The sequence below is a fragment of the Pogoniulus pusillus genome, chromosome 26, assembly GCF_015220805.1.
Source record: "Pogoniulus pusillus isolate bPogPus1 chromosome 26, bPogPus1.pri, whole genome shotgun sequence".
In the NCBI taxonomy this organism is placed as follows: domain Eukaryota; kingdom Metazoa; phylum Chordata; class Aves; order Piciformes; family Lybiidae; genus Pogoniulus; species Pogoniulus pusillus.
Window position 1 is genome coordinate 5,110,875 of NC_087289.1, and position 17,647 is coordinate 5,128,521.

At 44.9% G+C, this 17,647-nt stretch overlaps 2 protein-coding genes across 17 annotated transcripts in view; both read left to right on the forward strand.

Annotated features, from left to right (window-relative positions):
- Nucleotides 1-15,509, forward strand: part of LRCH3 (leucine rich repeats and calponin homology domain containing 3) — a 73,366-nt gene extending 57,857 nt beyond the window's left edge. For 6 of the 16 annotated variants that reach the window (XM_064165654.1, XM_064165661.1, XM_064165655.1 and 3 more), the window contains 6 exons: nt 211-259; nt 744-860; nt 1,469-1,587; nt 3,227-3,364; nt 6,471-6,548; nt 8,751-10,945. In XM_064165654.1, coding sequence (XP_064021724.1) covers nt 211-259; nt 744-860; nt 1,469-1,587; nt 3,227-3,364; nt 6,471-6,548; nt 8,751-8,951 — 702 coding nt within the window. In that variant the 3' untranslated portion in view covers nt 8,952-10,945. Of the gene's footprint in view, nt 1-210; nt 260-743; nt 861-1,468; nt 1,588-3,226; nt 3,365-6,470; nt 6,549-8,750; nt 10,946-11,851 lie in introns of those variants that run through there. The other 10 variants (XM_064165659.1, XM_064165666.1, XM_064165668.1 and 7 more) reach the window with 4 other exon arrangements.
- Nucleotides 1-17,647, forward strand: part of RPL35A (ribosomal protein L35a) — a 114,733-nt gene that overhangs the window by 65,269 nt on the left and 31,817 nt on the right. The gene's annotated exons all lie outside the window — the stretch shown is intronic.

The following is a 17,647-nucleotide window of genomic DNA, read 5'->3' on the forward strand; positions in this document are numbered from 1 at the left end:
GTCATTTCTGCAGAAGAAAAACTCAGACTTTCTGCAGAGGTGAAGCCTGAGGAGCAACATTCTGTCCTTCTTCACATTTCTGGGGTGTCTTTGTTTTTTTAAAACATTTAAATGGCTGAAGCCTTTCTTTAAAACACAGCAAATCAAAACAGCGTCACAGCTTTTCCAGATTTGGGACCATTCATACTTTTCTGCTTTCTTTGTCCACAGAGTGATGACAGATCTACCATCTCCCCTGGCTCACCTACCACTCAGACAGGTAACAGGGAAAAGAAGTTGTTTCTAAAAGCTAACATCAAAATGCCTGCTTGCTTATTTGGTACAGTGAAGAGAAGGGAGCAAATGTTCCCATCTCTGTGTGTTTGAGAATTTACCCAGTTATTTGGGGCCCTGTAGAAACACATGAGGGAAACGACAACAGGAGTGAAGCATGTCTTCAGGCAAAGCTAGGGTTTGGCTGGCTTAGGCCTTCTGTAGGCTTTGGCACACAGATGCATTCAGCACCAGTCAGAACAGTTGCTGGAATTGGTATGTGGAATGTGCTTTGCATGCGAGTGTCCTTGGAAGTGCCCTTTCCTGCTCTGCGCTTTTATCATGCATGGCTGTAATTTATTTTGTCATTATTATGTTAAAATTTTTGGTTTGTTCTTTTTAATTGCCACATTGCTGAACCCATTTCCTATTTAAACTCTAACCAGTTTCCTTCCTCCTTTCCTTTCCTGTGCCTTTCCACGTTTGTTTAGTCCACCTTTCCCCTCCATATCCTGGCCATGCAGCCCCGCCTTCCTATAGAAACCCTTCCCAGCGACCTGAGAGTTTCCTTTTCCGAGCAGCAGCTGTCAGGGATGAAGCAAAGAAAGGTAGGTTTTATAGCTCAGTCATCAGCTAGTTTTGCTATGTTACATTAACCTCTGTGTTCCTAGTGTTTGCACTGTTACTCCAGGCCTTTATCATCAGAGTTCCATTCATAAGCACATAGCATTAAATCATTTGAGAACACACCTTTTTTTTTTTGTTTAGAGCTGTCAGCTCTTTTGTCTCGTTTGTGGAAATTTCTCTTCCTAAGGAAAGCCTAAAAAGATAGAAAGGAAATGCTGCAAAAGCTTTCAATAGCTAATGAGGGCAGCTTGATTCATTTTGCATAGCATAGGAGCAGGTAGCAAAATTGCAGTTTTGTAAGAAGACTGAACTGTTCTGACACACTCATGTGGCAAAACTTGGTTCTCCTTTGTGACTGATAATTATCCAGCAAAAAACAGAATTCAAACAGGAAAAAAAACATGTTGCAGGACACCTCACTCAGTCTAGTAGATCTTTAATTTGATTAATAATCAAATGAAAGAAACAGATTTGTGAGTAGACACGCACTGTACCCGTTCTGGATTCCTGTGTGTGCATGTGTAGCTCAGCAGTGACAGTCAGCCAAACCATGCTTAGTCATTTCCCTTCCTTCATGCTCCTTTTTCAGCTGTTACTTCATCTTCTACCCGTGCCTTGTCTCCTGCTAATGATTCTGCAGACCCCAGAGTAAGACAGAACTCCAAACAGCGAGAGGAGGAGCTGGAACTAATAGAGCAGCTACGTAAGGTAAGCGCTGCCAGGAACCAGCATGCAGACATCTTAGTAAATGCACTGTGTGCACCCTGCTAAGTCTTTCTTTGTGTTTTGGGCCAGTTCCACTGAAGCATTGTGGTGCACAGTTGACCAAAAGTTGCACATCCTAAGTGGTTCTTTCAAGTGGATGCAATGGTGTTCCATCTGGGGTGTGTAGTGGATAAAATCAGCTTCCAGTTCTGTAAAATAAACTCTGCTGGCTCTCGCTTCCGAGTGAATGGTGATCTCTGCTTTTAAAATGACTTTGTGCTTTCCTTCTTCCTTATCAGCCTTCACACTTGTAAGGGGCTCCCTGGCAAGTTGCCTCACTGTCTTCCTTTTAATCTCTTTGTTGTAAAGCCCACACAAAAGCAGATGGAGTACAGAGGCTACTGCCAGTCATGCTGACAGCATGGTTTCCTTGTGTGCTCTGGATCCACCTATTGGTTCTTGTCTTATGCTTAATTAATTACAGAACATCTGAGGCACAAATATTCCTTACTCTTGTGCTTTTTGTCTGTTCAGGACCACCACACTCCTGGTTTGTGCCCCAGGTACAATGACAGCAATGAATATTGAAAATGCCATATGGCATTAAGGTACTGCATTGCTTTGCTCCAGGCTTGTTTCTGGAGAGTATGAAGGGATTCCTTGAGGTGCTCTAATTAATTGTTTGAACTTTACCAAGAAATAATTATTCCTTCTTGTTAAAACTGGTTTTAAAAGCCACAAGCATCTCAGATGGACAGAGAGAACTTCTCTTTGTAGATTTTAAAGTAAGAATATCCTCCTTTCTCTAAAAGGAAAAACTTATCCAAAATCAAATCAAAACTCAGTGCAGTTTGAGTAGCTTCTCTTCTGTTATCTCAGAATGCTTTGTATTTAGTCTCCCTTGTTCTGCTTCCCAGGTAAGCTTAAATCTTTTTTCTTTTTTAATTACTAAGAAAAGCAATTTAGATTCAGCCTAAGAACTTGGTGTTTGAAATAAGATTAAAAGCCTGAACTCAATTTTCATTCTCTTGCATGAAGACTACCTACCTCTTTGTTTTTTCCTAAACTATGCCAGCTAGCTCAGGTTTCTCTTCACAGGCAAAAATGTTGTCTTGTCTGCTGTTAACTGTGCTGTCCTCCAACCCACAAGGACAATTATTTTCACTTCCCTTGTCTGAACCATTCTCTGAGAGCATGTAGGGTTAAGAATACTGTTCCAGTCCCTTGTGCTGTACAATGCAAATTGTTCATCACTGAGCTCAGTTGTTCCTGCATTATCATAGTATCATCAGGGTTGGAAGAGACCTCACAGATCATCAAGTCCAACCCTTTACCACAGAGCTCAAGGCTAGACCATGGCACCAAGTGCCACGTCCAACCTTGCCTTGAACTGCCCCAGGGATGGCGACTCCACCACCTCCCCGGGCAGCCCATTCCAGTGTCCAATGACTCTCTCAGTGAAGAACTTTGGGCCACGGCAGTGCACAGACCTTCCCTCAGTGTAACTCAGAAAGCTGTCTAGCAATGTCACGAGGCTGAGCAGAGAGTTGTCACTCTGCCTCTTACAAAATGTGGTACAGAACAGAACAGCAGGAGGAAACCAGCTCTTATTTTTGGTGTGTGCATGTTCATTTGTCTGCAGAACATCGAGTCACGGTTGAAAGTGTCACTGCCCAGTGATCTTGGAGCAGCTCTCACCGACGGTGTTGTTCTGTGCCATCTAGCTAACCACGTGCGTCCCCGGTCTGTTCCCAGCATTCATGTCCCCTCACCTGCTGTTGTAAGTATGCAATACTGCTAGCACATTTTAGCTGTGCAAATTTACATCCAACAAAGTCCTGCAACCCAGACAAATGCTCAGATCAGCATTCTCTCCTGTGAACGTTTGTGACAAAATGTAGCTGTCTGTTCTGTCCAAAAAAGTCTTTGCTGTCAGGAAAAGAAGTGATACTTGGGTTTATTGCATTTAAATGAACTTATTTCTGACATAGATTGTAAGAAAACAGTAACATTTTCAAGTCTTACCTGTAGGTGTTAACTTGAAAACTAGTGAATCATAGAAACAACCAGGTTGGAAGAGACCTCCAAGATCATCCAGTCCAACCTAGCACCCAGCCCTATCCAGTCAACCAGACCATGATACCAAGTGCCTCATCCAGGCTTTACTTGAAGACCTCCAGGGACGGTGCCTCCACCACCTCCCTGGCAGCCCATTCCAATGCCAATCACTCTCTCTGTGAAGAACTTCCTCCTAACATCCAGCCTATACTTTCACCAGCACAACTTGAGACTGTGTCCCCTGTCCCCCCACTTGGCTACAGTGTCCCTTCAAGACAGTTCAGCATGAAAAATCAAATAGGATATTTCAAAAGATCAAAATACCTCAGAAGATCAGGAAAACAGTGAAATACAACATTCTCTACAATGCTTAGGGTGCCACTAAAGAAGGCAGTGAAAACAGAGAAGCCAAGTTAATTCCTGCATCCACTTCACAGCACTACAGATTCTTCTGGGTAGGAATTGTAGCAAAGCACACTTGAGCTACTGGGAGAAGATCTTCTCCTAGAACAAAACAAATCCATTCACACCTTTGTGCTAACAAGGAATAAGGGAAGAGTTGTTGCGTCTGGTTCAGAGCAAGGAAGGAAGTGCCCAGAGAATTTTGAACATTTCTGAAGTGTTTTTTCTGACTCTGCCTAACTGAAGTGTTTCTAGAAAGCAATGAAGGTGTTCTGGTTCAGGCTGCATTGCTGTGTATCGTGTAGGGAAAGCACAGAGAAGGTCTCTTCTGCCAGGCAACCAGCAATAGAACAAGGGGACACAGTCTCAAGTTGTGCTGGGGGAAGTATAGGCTGGAGGTTAGGAGGAAGTTCTTCACAGAGAGAGTGATTGGCATTGGAATGGGCTGCCCAGGGAGGTGGTGGAGTCACCGTCCCTGGAGGTGTTCAAGGAAAGCCTGGATGAGGCACTTAGTGCCATGGTCTAGTTGACTGGCTAGGGCTGGGTGCTAGGTTGGACTGGATGATCTTTGAGGTCCCTTCCAACCTGAGGGATCCTGCGGTTCTATGATTCAAGCACTGTGAAATACTGAAAGAACTGATCTGTATTTGTGAAAGTCAGTGCAGCAAAAATATTTAAGGTCATCTACTTAGTCATATCAACAGACAGCTTGCTTGTGATGCACCTTTAAATTGTATAAGGGTGAAAAACTGAGGATTGTTCCTGGGAGAAGGAGTTGAAACATTTTGTATTGAGTTTTCTTTGCCTTATTTTGGTATCAGTCTGTGTGCTGGTTGGAATTTCAACTGGCACTTAGAGGGCTGCCTACTGTATCATTGTGGTTCCTCTCCCTTGGGCTTGCAGTAAACTGGCAGATCTCTTCTCCATTATGTCGAGAACAACTGAACTGGATGTGCCAGCATTTCAGGCAGGCTGTAGAATGTTGAAGGGGGAAGACACACAGCTACTATTTAGTAGACATACACCATTGAGAATGTCCTTGCAGTGGCCTGGTTCTGTGTGCTGTTGAATGTGCCACGTTAGGAATTAAGTCATGACTTTGTCATATAAATCCCAAGGCAGAGGCAGCCGTTGACTGCACCGCTGAAGGAGCAGAAGAGTCATCATGTCGTTCCTCAGTCACAGGGTTACCTTTGTATTCCCTTTGTCCTTTGGGAAGTCAGCACTGGCCTTTTTAACCTGCTTTCTTGGTGAGGAAATAGGGCACATTACAGGGACAGAGCAGAGGAAGCCTCTAAGCTTACAGAAAAGCACTGAACTCATAGAAGCTGATACCCACTGCTATATAGGCTGTGGGTAGCTTGATCAGAGGAGCAGAAACTTGTGTGTCTAACCAGAAAAGGGTAAGATTTAAGATTCATAGAGTGTTAGAAGTTGAGAGGAACCTCTAGAGGTCATCTAGACCAACTTTCTGTCACAGCAGGATCATCTAGAGCAAGCCACACGGGAATGCATCCAGGTGGGTTTTGAAAGTCTCCAGAGAAGGAGACTCCACAACCTCTCTGGGCAGCCTGTTAAGTTTCTCCTCATGTTGAGGTGGAACTTCCTGTGTTGCAGCCTGTACCCATTGTCCCTTGTCCTATTACCAAAGAGAGGCTGGAATATTCATCTTGACATCCACCCCTCAGATATTTATAGATATTGGTAAGATCCCCTCTCAGCCTTCTCCAGACTACAGAGCCCCACTTCCCTTGCTCCTTAGGACAGGACCAAGACAGGGTCTATGCCATGGTGTATGTCTGTGTAGAGGTGTGAAAGCTAAATACAGGGGGAAAAAAAATGCCAGTGAATGCAATTCAAACAGCTACATCAAACACTTCTACAAGCAGCTTGCAAGCAGCAAGCTTCAGTTTTCTTCCATTATTTTCTGGTTTCTTCTAAACCTTTTTTTTTCTTTTTTTTTTTTAATCTCTTTATTGATTGAAATATGGTTTGGTGTGTAGGTATTTTTGTGTTACAGTAATCCAGAACTGATTGCTTCATATCACAGAATGGCTCTGCAATCACAGCGTGGTAGCCACGCGTGTGTGTTTTGTTCAGAGTACATTCGTTTTCTTTAGTTGCCATACTGTAGTCACTGAAGTGCTAGCTACTTCTATGTAACACCTTGCACATAAATACCACACAGCTTAGTACTGCCTTCCCTTAAAAGCATTCAGCTCTGGTAAACCAGGTAGCTTTGAAATTCAGGCTTGCTTTTATGAAGAGCAAACTTGAACCGAGTCTGCTTTCAGCTCAGACAGGCTCGTGCCGGTGCGATGAGTTTTTGGCAAAGAGGTTTATTAAAAGTTCTGTTCCAAGCAAAGACCTTTTAAAGCCCTGCCAGTTAAGAACACTCTGTGTCTGTCTGTTTTGTTTCCTTGCAGCCTAAACTTACAATGGCAAAGTGCAGACGAAATGTGGAGAATTTCTTGGAAGCTTGCAGAAGGATTGGAGTGCCTCAGGTATGTATTTCAGCTACCCTGATACCACGTTTCAGATGTAGTTTTGTATGATGCTTCAGAAAATAAAAACACCTTTGAAAGATTGGATGCAAACCAACTGGTTAAACCTTTAGAAGGTTCAGGTATAAGCTGTGCCTTGCAGATCAGACTTTAACCTTGCATTGTCCTCCAAGGCAAAATGAAGTCAGAGGTAGTTTATCAGAGGTCTGATTTGCTTACTGCTGAGCCTCAAGTTCATTACAGCTCATGCAGTTTGAGTCTGCTTTTATAATTGCAAGGTATTCTATAAAAAACAGTTCCATTTTCTCAATGTCAGATATTTGGTTAGAATTTGAATGATGTTTTGCATGTGTTCTTTTTATCCCAAAGCTTTCCACCTTCTTTCAGAATAATTCTCTTACATGAATGTCTTTACTGTCTTACCAACACTTCACAGTAATTTTGGCCTTTCTCTGATGGTAGCTACCTTTGCATAGATCCTAATTCTTTTGTTATGTACCAGTGGTAGAGTCTGTCTTCTTCTAGTATTCCTTGTCCTCTTGTGAAACTTGCAGAAGAGCCAGGAAGTGGGAACATAAATAATAGTCCATCTGAGTTCAGTTTTATGCTGTCCTGTCCTTTCTACTTTGTCTTAGCAGCTGTGTCAGTACAAATAGTTTGGACATGTGTCACGTTTCTCTTAATTTTTCTTCTAGTGCATTAATGGATTTGGTTTCTCCCAGTGCTAAGCATCAGTGTTTCCCTTGTGGCTGCTGTTTTCTTTCTTTTGTATTGTGAAAGGGAAAGGTAGACCCTGGTGACTCCTTTCCCAGCTATTTCTAAAAGCAACGTTCCTGAGTCAGTCATGCAGTATTTTCTGGTGGTTTGGGTAACTTCACTTTGCAGGAATTTGAACCACTGTGATTTTAGGGTAGCAAAGTAGTTGAGCTGCCTGCCAATTTCATGTGACTCAGATGATGAATCTTGTTAGGAGGTGGTAGAGACTTGTAAGCCACTAGTGCCTTGTTTAGTTTTTTAGACTTTAACCCCCAGCAGAACTGCACAGTATCATTTTGTCTGGGGCAAAGTCGTTTGGTTCCATCCCAGCTTTCCTATTTATAGCTCCCTCAAATAGGAAGATGTGATTGTTACGGGATTGCGGTACAGAGCCAGATCACTGAGAGGACCCACGTTTAAAAGCATCCAAACAAGCCAGCCACTCAAGACTGAGCCCCATACAACCCTACTCTGCTATATTTACTATCCTGAGTGTTCAGGGCCCTCCTGCTTTTCTCATGTTTCTTACTTTAATGTGAAACAGTTCAAGGAGAGTGGCTCTGGGAAAACTTAGTGGAATAACCCCTCCTGACCTCTAAAGTGGCTCTCACATGTCTCCATTACATACCTACTGAGATGTGAGGGTAAGATACCTGCAAGCAAGAATGGCAACCTAGTGTATTTTTCCTGAAAAGATGCCTGCCGAAATTGCCTTTCATTTAAATTCTAATTACAGAAATAAAAAGCTTTCTGAAAGTGTGGAACTATGTAGAAATACCTGCTAAGAGGAACGCTGCTTTTAGAAAGTTGTAGGCACCACAGTGGAGCAGCTATTTCTACAGGACTGGGCTAGCTAAAGCCCTTGGATCAAAAGAATCCAACAGTTGAACAGACTCTGCATCTAGATTGCAGTTACCTGTGTGAAAGGGAGGGAATAGTGAGAATAGTTAACAGAACATTTACACTCTTAATTAGTAATAGATGTTTCTGCCAGATACTGCATTTAAGCATTGGTTACACGTAAATAATCCCTTGTCTACTGTTTGCATTAACTAAGATACATGTGGAGACTTAGCTTTAGTGAGTACTCAGTGCCAGCAGCATCTCAGAAACCTCCAGCCTCTGCATTTCCCCTGCACAAACACGGTTTTCACCAAGGCATGTGTAAACTGCTGTGTTTTTGACAACAAAGATTGTTACACGTTTAAGCTGCACAGGTGACAGGCACCTCACCGAGCACTGAATGTTTGCAGTGAGTGAGTTCTGTGCAGTGGGAGTCTTGCAGACTGCTCTGTGAGCATTAACCAGCTGTGATAACGCTTCTGGGACGTGTAGGTTTTATCTGAGATGTCTGATGACTGACTGCTTCATGGATGTTGCTATGGCTAACTGACTGACCTTTTTTTTTCTGTCTGTTTTCCCTTCCTGCTCACACATTCTGGACAGGACAATCTTTGTTCCCCTTCTGACATTCTTCAGCTAAACCTCAGCGTTAAAAGAACAGTTGAGACTCTTCTTTCCCTGGGGACAGATTCAGAAGAATCCAGTCTTGTCTCCCTTTCCGTTCAGCTCTGGGGCTTTGTGGTGTTTTACTGTACTCTAATGCTAACGCTCTGTATGTTCTATCGCTGGGTCTTTTTCCTCTAGCGGAAGGGTAGTGTTGCCACTTCCTCCCTCCATCACTCTGGTGCTTGGGGAAAGGATTTTGGTTTGTTTCAAGACTGTGTGTATGAAGTGATTCCTTTCCCACTGATGGAACAGAGGTGACAAGTACAATGAGTAAAACACATTGGTGCAGCCACACGCCCATCTGTGACATGATTCACATTTGTATTTGCTGTGTCATATTTAGCAGCCGTAATGCTTCTGTAAGGGAGGAAGTGCTCACCGTGGGCTACAGCTGGGGACTGGGATTAGGACACATGGGTGCATGATACAGTGCTGGGAAAACTGCCTTGTCAGTTTGTGCCTCAGTTTCCTCTTCTGTATAGTGGGAATTGCACCCACGTTGGCATAATGCTCAAGGGTTATCTGATGAAAAATGTTAAAGAATGCAAAGTCCTTTTTTTTTCATCATCAGTGTTCTTGAAGAGATCTCACAGTCTTAGGAGACATGGTCTGGTAAGTTTTGTCCACAGGACTTCACAACTGATACTTTTCTTCTTACCCTCAGTCCCTTGTCCTGCTTCTGAGAGCATTTGACTTCTCTATTTGTAGGCTCTGGTGTATTGCTTTGAGTCAGACTTTTTAAAGTAACTGTCAGTGAATCCTGAGCTACTTGAGCTTCCTAACAGATCAAACAGGAAATTTTCAGAGAAATGGAGCCCTTCAACAGCTTTGAAAGAAGGAAAAAAAAATCTCAAGGATTCTGCCAGATGCTGCAGAATGTCAGAGCCTAAGGCCTGGCTGCATGATCACACTTCATTGTTTTACAAAACTCAGGTAGTCTTCCATAAGCTTCAAAGCTTTTCCCTCCCCAGGAAAAGCATCCTGGTGCTTTAATGCTTTAACGTCTCAGGGACACCTCTGAACTTCAGGGCACTCCCCGTGTGATGTGCAAAAGACCATGTCTCCTCAGAGTGTAGATCAATTCAGGAGCTCTGCTCAGAGACCAGTGACAGGTAAGTATGAAGTCAAACATCTGTTCCAGACGTGTTTTCAGTACCTTTCTGTTGTATCTGAAAATACAGTAAATGGCTCTGTGAGCCAGGTTTAAGTGGTGTTAGCATTCCAGCATTACCCTGGCCACAGCTCTGAAGCACAGTTTAAGACACACAGGAGTTTAGTTGCAAATATGGTCACTACCAGTAAAAAATGTGGTACATGTACACAGATCTCACAAGCTCTTGTAACTGAAAGCCAGTATTTAACCAAGGAGCAAGGAAAGGAGTTGGTGCTCTGCTTCCAAATCACACAAAGCAAAATGTCGTGGAGGAAAGAGAGGACTTTTGACCAGGGGAGATTGCTTTATTTTCAAACAAGCTCTTTTTGCACTGCTTACTGGTATGGCCTAAAAATTAACTCAGTTCCTATGTTTCTTAATCTCTTCTAATGAACACTGTGATAAAAGCTGCAAGGGGTTTTACACTAACAGTGCCTTCCAGTTTGTAAGTTTTGTTTGCCATGACTGTGGTATGGAGTCATTCCAAAGCTTTGCCCCTTATCTGTATGCATACAGAAGAAAAAAGATAAGGCCTATTTGCTCAAGTTTACAAGTGTTCTCTCAAAAAGCACACTTCTTTCAAAGTAAGGAGCTTGCTGGAAGAATAATGTATAGCTCAGCCTGATCATATGGCTCACTGTGAGAATTTTCAGTCTGGGTTCATTTGTTTCCTCTCCACTTTGCGGGAGGAGGCTTGGCTGCCACTGTGCTGAAGGAGCTCTTTAACATCAGAAGTCAGTAAAGGTTCACAAAGTGGAGCAATACAGGTTACTGTGGAAATAGCATGTGAAAAGACATGTAGCTCTGTAGGAGGGACAGGCCTGGTTATTATCTACAGACACAGGGAACTGTTGGATGTGTATCCTGACCGCTGTGGAGTGAGGATGGCCAGGATGTGCCAAGGACTTACATAGGATGAGGCTTTAAATCCATCTTAGTCTGAGAATAGCACAATTATTAATAAACACTTTGAAACCTCTTCTTGCATTTTGCGTGTTACTCTTACTGCTCAGACTGGTTTTGAGGTAGCCTGCTAAGCAGGTGTGCTTCTGGAAGGTAAAGAGGCAGCAGAGACTCACTCTTCACACAGGATGGACAGCTGCCTGCAAACACGCCGTGTCAATTCCTCATTGCCTTGGACAGGACAGATGGTGCAGGTTATTTCAGCCATACATAGAAGCAAGACTCCTTCCCCACCCACCCACCCCCTTTTTTTCTCCATAGAACAACCCGTGCTTTCTGCCTTGTCCTGCCTTCCAAAGACTTAATGGGTAGACATCAGCATGCACATACAGATAGACAGAAGGACTCCAGGTGGGCAGTGTCTCCTGAGATGAGCGTTGCTTTTAAGCGTGATGTTTTCTCTTAGGCTTCTTACACAGTGTTTCCATAGCACACACTAGTACTGCATTCTTTGCTTCAAAGCAGGTCTTTCCTCACTTTGGATAGTCAAACAGGCTTGCTATGTGTTTGGGAAAGGAAGCCATGGTTCCTCTCCTTCTCAGTGTTCTAGTGGTCTCATCACATTGAAGCAAAACTTTTTCCTTCCCTATGTCCATCTACTTGTGGTTTTGCAAACTGCTGCCATTTCAGTGTGAGCAGAGGACAATTTGTTCTTCCCCACTTCATCCACAATCCTTTCTCAAACTCCTGTACAGCTTTCTAACAAAGAGACATGAGGATCATCCCAAGGCTTTCTCTGAGTAGTCACATTCAAGGTTCTTGAGTCACAAGCAGGAGTTCCATTTCATACCTGTGCGTGTGCTGCCCGTCCATAACATTTCATATTTCAGTCACCTTTTGCTTAATTTTTTGTTTTGGTTTTGTTTTCAGTTGAGTGTTTTTCATCCATTTTGTTCTTGTCTTTGTTTTGTTCCCCATTCAGGAGCAATTATGTTTGCCTCTACATATTTTAGAAGAGAAGGGTTTGACACAGGTAGCTGTGACTGTCCAGGCGCTCCTGGAGCTGGCACCCCCAAAGCAGCAGCAACTTCACCACTTGTCTGCTGTGTAAAGACCTCCAAGACCTTTTGGTTTACCTTGGCTAAGCAGAAGGACGTGAAGACTTTACTGCCCATGCAGTGCATCCAAACACACAGAGCTCTGTTCTAAGGAAAGGAGTTCCCGTGATTCCTGACAGGAATGTTTTACTTCATTTCTCCATTTTTTTGGAGATCACAACAATTTCCAGTAACATTTTTTATTATCAATATTTTTGCCCCTTATTTAAAAGAAAAGAAAAACAGAGTTAATTGGGAAGAGGGCAGGAAATTCCAGTGGCTGTTGGAGCCAGCTCTAGAAACTGACCAGGCTTGAAGATGTGGGTGTAGAGTTTGGAAAGCAATTCCTGGAGGAATTAATTTGTATTTTGAAAGAAAGGGGGGGAAAAAAAAAAGGATGTTGCTGCAGTGGGCACATGGGGAATGAAATTTCTTTCCTTCCCAGCAGGGCTCAAAGAAAGGGAATTTCTTTGCCTGCAAATAACAGCTATTTCTATTACGCATTCATTACACAGTCGTCACCTGCAGAGTTTGATAACAGGGTTGAGCTTTGTGCAGCTGGTAACTTCTCTTGGCATGTCCTCAGTGCTGAAAATTTGAAAGGGGGGAAAAAAATGACTTTTTTTTTCTTTTTTTTCTCCCCAAGGGAAAAAATGCTGCATCCTTTTTTTCCACCAAAACAAAAAAAATCTTAGTTGAAGATACTAAACCAGAACTGTTTGAATGGTATTAATCTCCTTAGCATTCTTGCTAGGTTCACTTTCTGTTTGGATTTTGACCTGGCTTTATGTGAAGATTTTTCCAACAGGAGTAGAGGGAGGTCTCCTGCATCCTCCTGGCCACCTCCCCACCTGGTCATGTTGGGATGTGGTTACTGAGCTCTGCCAAATGATGACCTGATGTCAAGAACCGCGTGTGTGTTTTTAGTGCAGTGTGAAGGATTGCAGCCTGCTCGTGCTAATCATTAGAAACTTGTTATCAAATAATATGTTTCTTAGGGGCTGGGGCATCCCACACAGACCTGCCAGCACTGAGCATCCCAGGCACTGAGAACTTCATCGTTTCAAGAGCACAGTTACTGAATTCCCAAAGCAGCCACCTGATGCAAAACCCAGCTTCCCTGTGTTGTTTAACAAGGCTGGGATAAATGAAGCTTTTTATCACTGGTGATACAGAACTCCCAGTGCCTGCCTTCCTCTTTGCTTAACGTAAAAATGGAAGCTCAATGTGCAGGAATGGGAGAGGCAGCCAACAAGATCTGCACTTTGCTGGAAAGGTGACCTGGAAATCAAAGGCTTGCTCTGTGTGCTCTGGTGTGGTGATGAGGCCAAGGTTGCTACCTGATCAATTACAGTGGTTACTTTTTTGTTTTGGTTTTGCTTTTGTTTCCCTAACCCCCCTAAAAAAAGACCTTGGAACACCCAGTTCTTCACCCTTGCACTTCCTTTGTCAGGCTTTTGGCCAATTGAAAGCATCCCAGAATGTTAATGCTACTAATACATGGTGCACAGGGTCTGAGACCAGCTGTGGGCATCAGAGGTACTCCACCTGGGGATGTATTTGAAGCAGAATGCTGCAAGAGGGGACAAAGGAAGAAGGAGCAGGCTAAGCTGAAAGTCCTTTCTGCAGAAGTAAACCTGCCATGGGAACACTGGCAGGGGCTGGGCTTAGCAGGACTTTTCCCCTTTTGATTTCCAGTTTTGTTTTGCTTCATGTATTTCTTTCAAGGTCCGTTGTGGTGACTGTTGAATGCCTTATCTCACATAATGATTCCAGTTGCTTCCTACTGGCTTTGGCTGGTCACGTTGTAAGTGGAGACGAACACCTGGAGGGCATTTAAAACTGCACAGCTGAGAAAGAAACCATTTTACACAGGGTGAGTGCATGGCCCTGAGCTCTGCAAGGAATTAAAACTCCAATAACTTGCAGTACACACAGGAAGAGAGCAGCTCCACACAGATGTACTTCCCTCCTGAAGGAGGTCTGGAGTTCCACTCCATTTTGCTTGCAGGGAGTGCTGGTGACTCTGAAAGGATCAGTGTCTGAAGGCTGTGCTGTGCTTGGCTGAGTGGAGGATTCTGCCACTCGTAGCCAGCAGTGCAGACCATGAGGGTTTGTTGTGTGTTTGTCTCCACACATAATTTGCAAGAGAGGGGCACTGACTTTATGGTATTGCCCAAAGGAAGCCCCCTGGGGCATGCTTTTTAACTGCACACCCTGCAGTGACTCTTTTAACGTTCTCATTTTAAGAAAACCATTCCCGTCATGGAATTTGGGGGTGGGGGGGTAGGGGTGGGGGATGTGCAGGGCCAGTCCAGCTTCCAGCACTTGGGGAAAACAAACCTTAGCAGTATTCAGGTTGATGGAAGTTTGACATTTCATTAGTACTGGTTTTTAGGGGTTAACAGGGTGGGGAGTTGAGCCAGAACTGCAAGAAATGGCTGCTTCCTGTGGTGCTTGGTCCACACAGCTGCTGCTGTGAGGAGCAGTGGGTGCATGGCTGGGCAGGTGGCTTGTCCCCAGTGTCACTTTGTTCTAACAGCAGCTTGCTCTGGCAGTTTCTGTGGCTGTGTTAGTCTGACATTTGTAATCCTGTTGTTTTCATGCTGGCAAACCTTAATTCAGTTGTTTAGGACAGAATTCAAAACCTGAAGTTTCATCCTATGGTTTATTGAATGTATGACAGCAGCAACTTCAGTTCTGATTTGCAAAGTGGGTTGGGATTTTTGGGGGTGTATTTATGTGCAATTCTTGTTGTATCCCATGAAAAGAATATCTTAAAGAAAGCTTGTATAAAATTCTATTTTATGTGTTCAAGAGGCAATTGTCTTTCCTCTTCTGGGGCATTTGTGTTGGAGGCTGTGGGAGGAATCCATCTGAGCGTTTGGTGCTTGCTGGTGTTTATACAACAACTCCATTTTCTTCCAACCACACTGAGCAGGGTTTGAGGCTCGGTGAGGTTACACACTCCAGGTTGAGCACTCAGCAATCCCTGGTGACGTTGTGGTGGTTGGGTCAAAGCAGCTGAGGTTTGAGTCTTCCCCTTCTGAAGGAGGAGGCTTTCCTAAAGGTCCTGCTTTAAAAATAAATCAGAGACAGCTTTTTAACAGCGCCAAGAACACCTCTGTTGCACGATGGCAAGTGATATTTTTACCCTTTTATGACTATAAATGGTTCTTTGGAAGAAATGTTTTAGAAACAGAGGACTTCTAAGGTGAATTTGGACATCTAACAAAAAAAAAAACCCCAACAATTCCTTTTGTGTAGCTATTGTGATGTTTTACAAAGCAGTCTCATGTTGTCACTTCTGAAAGCAGTGCAAACCTGTCATTAATAGAGTAAAGGGTTTTAAGAGCTTCATCCCGTGCTGTACCTGTAAATACATTCCATGGTGGCTGAGTCTGTTACACAGATCTGTGTCTGGATATTGTAGACTTTATTTTCAATTGCCTGCATTCTGCCAGTAGTGTGAACCTCTAGCACGTTGATAACAGAAAAGGAGACCAGGGGTAATTTGAAATAAAGTTTGAAGCCTTACATGAATCACAGCGTCCTGTCCTGCTGCTTTCGTGTCGCCTCCTCTGTGTCGGGTGTGTGTTAACCCTTCCCCCATCATCACAGCTGGCACTTCGTGCATCTTTGTTTCTCTCAGTTTTCACAGCCCTCCCATCGCTGGATGTGTTCAGCCTGTTTACTTGACAGCTCCGCAGCCAAGACCCAGAGGTCCACTCCGGTTTCTGCTCACAAGTAAGGCTCCTCAGGAGAGCAGCATCTCTGGGGTGCGTTGGCAGGCAGAGGAGGCCAGGAGGAAGGGGTGGGCAGCAGCATGGCCATGGTTCCCAGTCAGGGACCTGCTGCTCTTGCAGCAGGGGGTTTGGTCAGGTTAAGAACCTGTGCTCCTGTCAAACTATCACCCACTCATGCTGGGACTCTGGCACTCTCCACCTTACTGGACTAGCAAACCTGGTTCTCTTGTTGCTTTTTTCAGGTGTGTTACATCATTTTTGAAAGGAAAAGCAGCCTTTCCCCTAGGCACACAGGCACAGAGCTGCCCCGTTTTTGGAAGCATGCTGCTGCCCCCATGCAATGTATGGGTTTGGGGTTTTTTTTCTGGGATAACCACTCACCCAAATGGAAGCTTGGATTCATTTCACAATCCAGTGCAGCCTGTTCACTTCCTGTGGGCTTGTTCACTGCAGCTGCAGGGGCTCGGTGTACCAGAGAAACCAACGCTGTTACTCTGGCATCAGGAGTGAGGGCTGGAAGGGGAGCCCAGCCTTGGCAGAATCCCTGGATGTGGAGGACTGTTCACAATTATGGGGTATTTTTTATTGTTCTCTGCTGAAAATCAAGAAGAGCCCAGCCAGTGGCAGGCTTCAGATTTCAGTCGTTTGGTTGTGTGCCAAGGGTTTGATAGAAACAGCTGAAATCTGCTGCCCTTCCATCCCATCCCATCCCACTTCAGCTCAAAACCTCTGGTGAGTGCATGAATGAATCTCATTCCCTCCACCTAAATGTGTCACCTGTCCACACCTACCATGCATGGAAAATGGTAACTAAACCGAGTTAGTTCAGTTACTAACTGAACTGTACTAAGTTAAAATTAGCATAACTTCCTCCGAGATGCCTCTTGCAACACGGAGCTGTGGAACAGGCATGAGACACAATGACAGTCCTGGCATGACTCCTGCCAGGATGGTACTGGAGTGATCCCTGTCCTCGCCACCACCTGGGGACCAAGAAAAGCAGGTGAGTGTGTTCACAGCTTTGCTACCAGCGCTGGAATGTGCTCTGGTCTAAAGTTAGTGGCAGTGCTCCAGGGCTAACACCAATACTTCTGTCGCAGGTCTGTCTTGAGCGTCTGGAATGTAAGTACTCTCTTGACACGGTTCTGCCTGATAGTCAGGCACCAGCTCCTCTTCTCCCATTCAGAGAGTTTTGAGCCTGAGGCTCTCTGCTTGGTGATTTCTGCCCTCTGGCTTTGGCTTTAGAGCTTTGGGCACAGTTCAGCTTGGCCATGAGGGCGTTTGAATGGGGCCAGCGCAGGCGGCTCACAAAGAGCACAGCAGTCTGTGTCTGCCTTGGGCTCGCTCTCCGGCGTGGGGAGGGTCAGGAACCAGCCAGCTCGACGGCAGGGCTGACTTTGCTTTGTGCACAGCCCTGCGTGTGGCTGACAGCCGTGCCAGGAGAGGCCTCCCCCCGGTTAGAGAACAGTATGCACCCCCCAGCAGCTTCACCCCCCACATGCTGCTTCATCTCATCCGAGACAGGGCCGGGGCAGTGGGTAAGGCTGTGACAGCCCAGCTCCTGCTGGCAGCACAGCTGGCTGCATTGTTGCTTCCCTCGGTCAGAAGGTGTCTGGAGCTCTCCTGCCTCTGCAGTGACATTTTGCAGGGCTGCAGGAATGGGAACCCAGGAGCACTCCCTGCCCTCACACCTACACTGCAGGCTGGCAGCAGGAAGAGTGCTGCCTGAGCCCCAGCGGGGGTGACTTGGCCACCCTGCCTTGGTGCCCTGGCAAACACCAGCACTCCAGCCACAGCCAGTGGTGTGGCTCTGCAGAGGACGCCGATATCCCATGCAGGTGAGCTCCTGGGCTGGTAGCAGGATGCCCTCCTGCTGGTGTGTTTCTTTAAAGCGTTCCGGGGCATACAGCGTTTGCAGCTGCTTCGATGCAGCTC